At 37.6% G+C, this 8,641-nt stretch overlaps 1 protein-coding gene across 1 annotated transcript in view; it reads left to right on the top strand.

Annotated features, from left to right (window-relative positions):
- DACH2 (dachshund family transcription factor 2) overlaps positions 1 to 8,641 on the top strand; it is a 138,351-nt gene that overhangs the window by 77,883 nt on the left and 51,827 nt on the right. The window contains exon 5 of the mRNA XM_010077088.1: positions 195 to 367. Within this exon, the coding sequence (XP_010075390.1) occupies positions 195 to 367 (173 nt within the window). The remainder of the gene's footprint in view (positions 1 to 194; positions 368 to 8,641) is intronic.

The following is an 8,641-nucleotide window of genomic DNA, read 5'->3' as shown; positions in this document are numbered from 1 at the left end:
TTCCCTAATAGAAGCCATACAGCCTTTTCTGGAATACAAAGACAATTATTCCCTATGTGACATCAAAATTATTAACGTATAGTAATATTGAGTTTGACAGTCAATGTTCCAGTAGAATGTAGACTCTAAAAATTAAGGTATTGGGTTACAAAATGAGGGACTGACACATATAACCTGCCCATGCTCTCTTTTAGGGATAGACCTGCCGTTTATGATGATGCCCCACCCTCTGCTTCCCGTCAGCCTACCTCCCGCGTCGGTTGCAATGGCAATGAACCAGATGAACCACCTCAATACAATAGCGAACATGGCTGCAGCAGCCCAGATGCACAGTCCTCTCTCCAGGGCAGGGGCCTCTGTGATAAAGGTAAGAGTCATTTATGAGACTTAGGGAAAAGTAGCTTTTTGCGGCTAACAAAAACATTTACAGTGACTTTCTTAAGGAAGATAGCTAAGAGGCAATGAGCTTATACTGCCGGTAGCACACCTGGTCTGCTGTTCCTGATAGTGCTTCAGTTTGAGGAAATACCCACGAGTACAGTCACAAAGATAAGATGCTCTGCTCTATCTACAGATCTGTAATGTAATTAAAACCAGGCACTGACACACAGCAGAGGCTAGGGGAATAAGCAGCGCTGCATCTGTTGAAACTCAAAAGCCATTCTGAAATGTTGTGTAAAGTCAAACTTAATGTTATACTCAAAAGAAGATGGTATAGAACATAACAGGAACTCTGGTGCAGTGCAGTTCTGGAAGAGGTTAATAGCAGAGAAGATCATCAGAAGCACATTGGTGAGTCTAGTCTCTGGTAGCCACACCTAAACTTCCTTCTGCCTGGATAAAAGTGCCTCAGGTTGTTTTTCTTCTCTACTGAGAGTCCACTTCCAAGTTAGGGCAAATGTTCTCAATACTTTGATTTTGTTTACATTTTATTTTCTTGGATTCTGGAAGGCTGGTAAAATTTTGGGGGGGGATTCCTCAGTTAGAGACTAGTTTAGGACTAAGATCTATAAAAACATCTCCTTATCGTCAGTGTATCTGCACCACTGCTGGCTGGGCGGGGGCAGTGTGGTCTCTCTGATGTCCGACTGCCCATTAGTTAATGCAAGTTTAACTGTTCAGAGACCTCTCGAGATAACCATTACCTAAATACAGCAGGGGAGTATTTGTAGCACCAAGTAGACTACATGAGCTTTTTCAGATATGTTTCATTGATAGCATATATTTCAAATGCCATCAGTGTGTCAAAATGAATATTCAATATGTATTTGTAAACAATGCCAGTTCTTTGTAATATAAACGACAGTTTTTGCAAGCAGTTAGGTTTAAGGATGCTCTTTAGCAGGCCCTTGCTGATGCTGGTCACTCGTTTACAACTCTTTCCTCAACACCTGCACTCAAGGATACACAGTATCTCCACAGCAACAGTAGGTCTCCCCAGCACTCTAGGGGGAGTTGCTTCCTCTACAGGATGAGAGGAAAAACACCAGCAGCTAATGTGATAGAGGTGAAGTGTGCATCCCTCGCTGTGTTACTCTCACCTGTTGAGTGACGCTGCATCGTTCTGTTGTTTGTTCTGAGTGCTGGAACTGCAGATGGATTTTATTAGACAGCGTGAAGCTCCTTCTGTCCTTTCCTTCCCTTATACACAATCACCTAGCTCTGGATGACAATCAGTTCAATGAAATCCTTGTACAAAACAAGGATTTTCCATGTACTTTTATGATATGACACTATTTAACTGTGTTTAGTAAGTACAGAAAATTACTAGTTTTAGATAAACTGTAATTCCAGCATGAGGACATTACTTAAAATGGAAGAAATGAATCGAATATATTGAGTGTGTATCTATTTCCATACTCTGATGACTAAAATACCACTTGGCCTGTTTTCTATAGGTGTGAGAATCAGCTGCTTTATAAAGGTTTTGAATGAAGTCATTATGCTTTTTATATCACGTTTGCCATTTCGAAATAAGCTGTTCTACCAAGACATGCATGATCAGCAAAGTTAACATTTAGTGCTCCAGAAAGAAATGTCATAACTATGAAACTTGATTTCTTCCTGACAGGAACACTATAAATTAGGCAGGCACAACGGCCAGGCTCACAAAACCTTCTTCGCCATCTAGAATATGATCTGATGTGATTATAGCAGCACCTGCTAGCAGCGCTATACTGCGGCTCTGACAGTGCTCCTGTCATAAATCCCGTCTTTCAGGGATTTACTGCGCATCTGAAAGAGCTCGCTCCATTTGAAACTGCTCAAACTGTTCTGAAGAATCTGTATAACTGAGGGTCTCATATGGCAAAACCAAAATTTGACGCTGACTTCACCATCTTCTCTCCTGTTAGTCCTTTTTTTTTTATTTTATTTTTTTTCCAGAGCTCTCTTCAGCTGGGTGAACTCTGCCATCCAGTTACTGGGCTCGGTGTAAAATCCTTTGCCAGCCTGGTCTTGAGGACCAGTCTGGGGTGGACCTTAGCTGAAGTACACTGGAATCATTTTGTAGACTAGAAACGGTAGGGAATAAGTGTAGTTTATTGTCACTCAGTAATTTTGTTCCTGAAACTCAGGAAATCTACTTGGTGGGGATATTTTGAGGTCTTCAGAGGTGAAGCTTGGGTGGGTCCTTTGTAGAAAAGAATAGAACAAGTCAACTCCACAGAGCAATAACTACATAATGTTAAGATCTTTATTTTAAAGTGGACCTATAATGAATAGGACTAATTATGTATCAAATTAATATTACAATATGCATTCACAGCATATTATACAGTTTATCATAAAGGAGCTGTTAAGATGTATCAAATAAGATATATTAGATATCAAAAGAGTACTGATATTAATGAGGGAAGAAATTATCTCAGAGATTTGAGAGGATCTTTTACACCTTTCTCCCAGGTTTTCCTTGCTTCTTGTTCTCTTCACCCCACATATTTTGCACTTTCCTTGCTCCTCTTCCTCATGTCTCACTCCTCCCCCTCCATCTCTCCTCCTTCTCGTTCTCTCTCCCTTTCCTCTGGGTCTCTAACAGCCTCTTTTGAGTCACTGAGAGATGTGCTTCTCCTGAGTAGGAGGATTTCTGCAAATTGGTTTCCTGCTGTCCATTTTTCTTCTGTCGTCATTCCCTCATGCTTGCTATATTCCTACTTTTCTCCCATTATTTCTGCTCTTATCCGGGTCCAATTGGGAATAAATGGCACACATGTTGAATGCGGCTGGAAAACCCAGAGACAAGTTAAAATGTAATTGAAAAAAAAAACCACTTTTTAGGTGCAATGCAATGGTTTGTTTTGGCAGGGAAACTGAAATCTTGTACTTCACATCAACCCTACACAGCTTCCGTCTGAACGTTTTGGTCTGCTGATAAACAGCACAAAACATGATCTGTTCAGTGTGATCCAGACATGCAGTAGAGATTTTTCAGTCTCCTCTTCTTTGTGTTCTCTTGTTCTCCTGGTTTTATGGGATTGGTAAAGAATGTGTAAAGGATGTATATGACATGATTTTAAATTCCCTAAAGAGAATACAGATGGGCTATGTAATTATTGCTGAGAGGTGCTATTTTCTGTGTGCTCTACAACTCGCATTCATAATATTTACCTGACAGCCAGAAAAATGTGGCCATCTCAGAATACTCTGAAACAATTCTTCTCAGTATAAAAACGCTTCTCATTACAGAATTTATAATATATTTATTTCATATCCCTCTGTGTATTCAAACCATTCAGAATTGTTTTCAGAATATTACAAGATTTGTAAAATAAAACTCGCCTAAAATATATGTTGTTTTTCTTGTTATTAGATATATTCTGTTGCATTTCGTAGCACGTGTTCATTGCAGGCAGCTTATTGCAGAAATGGGTACTAGAATATGTTAGGGGAGCAACTTGTGAGACAGAGTAGTTCCAGTTTGCTTCTTACAAAGCTGATTTTCGTGGTTGTGTCTGTAAGGAAGGAGAAGGGAGCGTGCAGTTTTGTATCTCTTTTCACTGATACAGAAAAACTCCTGTGTTGGGAGATGTTCAGGTCCCTGCAAATTGCATTAAGTACCCTTCTTATCTCTCCTCCTTTGAAGGGAGGCATATCCCTCTCCCTGCTATGCCAGGAATGTCTTACTTGTTAACACCGAGACACCTAGTTGTTAGCAATGAATACTTATTTTAAACTTGCAAGTGGAAAAAAATACAGTAAGAAGCAAGGACATCTTTTCAAAGCTTGCAAGAGAATATTGTTAGGCCAAGCACATACTAGCGTTTAGTTCTGGCTCAGATCTTTTTAGTATTGGCTTAGTCATTTGCTTTTGTACTTAATAACTAATAAAGCAATAACATAGATTGGATATAGCGTTATCATCATTAGTCCTGGGAGCGCCTTTCTTTCATTCAGTAGCAGCACTGGATGGAACATTCATAGGAGAAAATTTCTGCTGCAAGGTCCTTTCCAATTTTAGTCAATACACTTTCAGATTCAAAGTAGAATGTGAAGGTAAAATCTTAATGTTCAAGTGAAGGTTGCCATAGTTTTCACAGTGGCTGCTAATTTAAGAAATGGTGAAGAAGGAAGCTCTTGTTTGGCTGGTTCCCAGTGCCATCTGATGAGCTGGGGTTTTCTGTTTGGCTGAGCAGCTGGCAATTAATGGATTGATAGGAAGTAGTCACAAGGTAATGGAATTAGCAAGAGAACATCTGGTATTAAAAATCAGTAAATGTAGAAGAGTTTTTATGATTTCTTAAATTTGGTGGGGAAATAATTGCTGGTTGACTCCAACTGAAACAACTATATGTGCACAGTGAAAAAAAAATAATTGCATTTTAAGTTGTAAAGTACATATTTTAAGTGAATGACTTCCCAATACACTGCAAAAGATGAATGGGATCCAGCTGGCTTTCAGACACACAGATCCTATCTGAGTTTTGAGACCAGCTGTTTACCTTGTTCGTCTCCAGTTCTTACAGCAACTGGAGATACTATAAGTAGCTCAGAAGACCAGCAAGTCATCCATAGTCTTTGCATGTGCCTATTTCCAGACTGAAATGATTCAAAATAGAAACCTAACCACTGTTCTCTTGCCCCAAACCAGTAACTCTAGCTATCGTATTTCTTGTCGGCCATTGTCTGGCATAATTTCAGATTTAGCACAGCTCCTTCTTACTGTGTCAGGATTATTCTCTTTCTTTGAAAAGCCTAAATGCCAATTATATATTGCTTTTCTCAAGAATGCATTAGTTGAGGTCTGTAAACTTTAGGACACTATTGAATACATGCTTGTTATTAGAATCCAGATAGTATTGGTGTCAACTAAGGTCAATTGGAAAGAAATAGGTGTCTCAGTATTACCTGAAAAAAAAAAAGTTAGTAATTCAGTTCTTTGCTAACTGAAACTGTGTTCACTTTCCTTATTCTTCTCTCCTGTGAGGATGGAATTCAGCCAGGGAGCTAGGAGCAGTGATATCACAGGCATGAAATTGTGGTAGTTTTGGCTAGATGGTTATCAGCTCAAAATCTTTCTTACAGTAGTTGAAAATTCTAGTCTAGACCTAAAGACAGTGGAATCCCCATTTTTCCTTCTCCTCCATTTCATCAGCGAGTTCTGGTGAATTCCAGCTCTCCTGCCACTGCAGAGCCCTGCAGTGTACAGGAGCAGCACCTCAATTAAATATGAAATATCAAGATAAATGTCTGAAGAAAATATCCAGGACTCAGACAAACTTCCAAAAACCTGCTTGTCAGCAGTGAAATGCCATTAAATCCTCTAGGAACTCATTAATAGACTAACATTTGGAAGAGTAATTACAGCTACATTAGAACTAAGAATCAAGAAAAATAAAGGAAAATCCAGCAGCATCATTTCTCTAAACTCTTGATACAAAATAAAGATCAATACTATAAAAAAATCAGAGGTAAGGAATTAAGGTCAAGATGATTATGTCAAAAATAGGTAAGCTGTTCATATATATTTCAAATAAAACTAGTGTGGATGCGACTGTTATGTAGTGTTTCATATTATCTGTGTGGAACACTACCTCATAGGGGATAGAAAAGGGATACTGAGGTGAAATCAAGGATGTATCTGGAAATTGGATGAGTTGATGACTTCAGTGCTGTTAACTTAAATCACAACCAAAATTAACAATGTCAAGCCTTGTAGCTACATTTTCTGAGACAAAGCAAGGCACTGATCTTTAGTGAGACAGAAATATATTACCCTTCAAAAGGATTAAATACTGCAAATGTCTTTTTTGAGAATTTATGTTACAGCTCTGTAAAGGGAAGAGAAAAGATAAGACAAAGTAGGTGCTATGGTTAGATAAATAGGTGAGATCTTGAGAAATGTTTTCATTTTTCATAAAATTCTCACAATCTGTAAATTTTGTGTATATAATTCATTACATTATAACCTGGAATAGGAATCTTGCAAATTTATGAAATAGGAAGAAATACAAATGGAGAAAATATGACTTTATTTAGAAATGTTTCTCTATTACTGTGAGTGTATCTACTGTAGAAGCAGGCTGCACAGCAGTGTGCCGGTGGGAACTGAGCTATTTTTCAAGAGGAAAAAAAAAAATATGAGAAGTAACAAGGTTGTAAAATACATAGATGATAAATAAAACGAAACCATCAATGTCTAAAAAAATGTTAAGGTTTCAGATTTGCAATTTTGCTATTTAAATGCCCTCATTGATTTTTTTACAAATACTGTTAACCCTGTGTTTGGAAAATGGAGAGGACATTATCACTTGTGTTCTCATTTGTAATAAAATAGATTAACTTGCTGTGAAATTTTAACTAGGCTGAGACACAACAGTAGCTACCTAATGAACCAGAGCACATTGCTGTTAAGTAGCTAAATAGATGCATACTGATTACAGGACTGAAAAATGGATCTGTTTACTTGCGAAAAAAGACTCTGTTCGTAGTGTTATTCATTCTAGTAGGGGAAGTTCAGCATTGCATTTCCACACAAACGTTTAGAAATAGACAATTTCTCAATCCATATGCGGTCTTAGGTGATGGTACTCCATCCTCGTTCGTAGTCCATATGATACAGAGAAAATTTCAGCTCTGTTCTTGCCTATAGGGGAAAGTGTATCTTCCCTGTGCATGTAAATTTTTGTAGCTGGTAAGACATTAGATGACATAATCAACTAATTCTCTTAGAAACTGATTAAGAATGACATTATTATTTGACGCTTTTATTTCTGCCTGAACATTTCAAACCAAGACCCTGAGTTTGAAGGCAAATCACTTGAGGCAGAGATTATTTTATAGCAAGAGACAATGGGAAATGCAGTTACCAGAAGGAGCTCAAATACTTTGCTTTTCCAAATCATCAGCTTTTGAATTACTCAAATAACTCCCATTTAAGATGACATATATGGCTGTTTGTGTGATATCTAAGTGTTAATTCATAGTCATATTTGTTCATAGTTTTTTTTGCAGAACAGTTGGCGTGTCCTCTCCTTGGCTATTCATTTTCATGGTTGCAATAGACAATGAAATTTACTTTGACTATGTACTCTTCTGTAAAATTAATCATTTCAAAATGATATCTTAATTGTAAATCCACTACTCCATGTGGTAAAGAGAGAGGAAATAGTGCCAAAGAGGATGGTTCAAACTGAAATCCAGGCAAATAGAATTACAGTCAGAGTTGTAGCGTGTCAGCAGTAACCTATTTGGGAGCTATTATTTACATAAAGGTAAAAGACATATAGTATTTAGAAGCTCAGGATTGCATGTATATGATTGTCGTGGTTTCTGTCGTGTCCTGCCAAAACCAGGACAACGATTCATCACTTATTTAGGAGAATACTTCTTGGGTTAAGAATAAAAATTCTTTTAAAAGTAACCTAATAAGCAGCCCATCCACAGAGTAAGTCACAACTGTCTTTTATTCTTCCACTCATCTTAGCAACCTCTAAAATGACTCTTGGAGACTGAGAAGATGATGATGCAGGAGACTTTGGGATCAGTGACTTTGACTTTTTTCCCCACCAGGATTTGAAAATTTGTTTGTTTAAAACCATCCAATATTAAAAACTTTAAAGACTTGAGACCCAACATAATAGATTCATATCTGTTAAAACTTAATAAACATTTTTAATTAGCATTCAAAAATACTGCAATTAAAAGTCTCCCTTTAAGATTTATTCGTTATTGTGTGTTCATTAAATAACACATAATTGGTGAAAACAGATCCATCGAGGATTAACAGCTATGTAATAGATACACATCTGTTACATGCTTTGGACGCTCGGTTGTTACTTAACGTACAATAACCATCCTGTTAAAACACATCCAATGTTACGTTTTTAGCGGGTGTGATTGGAATAGGGAATTGCCACCCCTTGCTAACAAGAGGACCCTGTCTCGTGTTCCCCATGCATTATTCTCCAATGTATCTGTACCTATGAAAATGAGTGTTGTTTAGAGAGATGGTCTTAATGAGTAACAGAATATTCTGAAAACATCGATCTTACTGCCATTGTTATTGTCGTGATCAGTTATGAACAGAAGCCATTGTGGCACCTATTTATAATGGAATAGCTGTTAGAATCTCCCATTCGCTTCTTAAAACTGTATTATTGATTTAGGTTGCTGTCTAGCAAAAACTGCAGAAGAAGTTGAGATG

The sequence above is a fragment of the Pterocles gutturalis genome, unplaced genomic scaffold (assembly GCF_000699245.1).
Source record: "Pterocles gutturalis isolate BGI_N339 unplaced genomic scaffold, ASM69924v1 scaffold19678, whole genome shotgun sequence".
NCBI classification, from domain to species: Eukaryota; Metazoa; Chordata; class Aves; order Pterocliformes; family Pteroclidae; genus Pterocles; species Pterocles gutturalis.
This window is presented reverse-complemented; position numbering and strand designations above follow the sequence as displayed.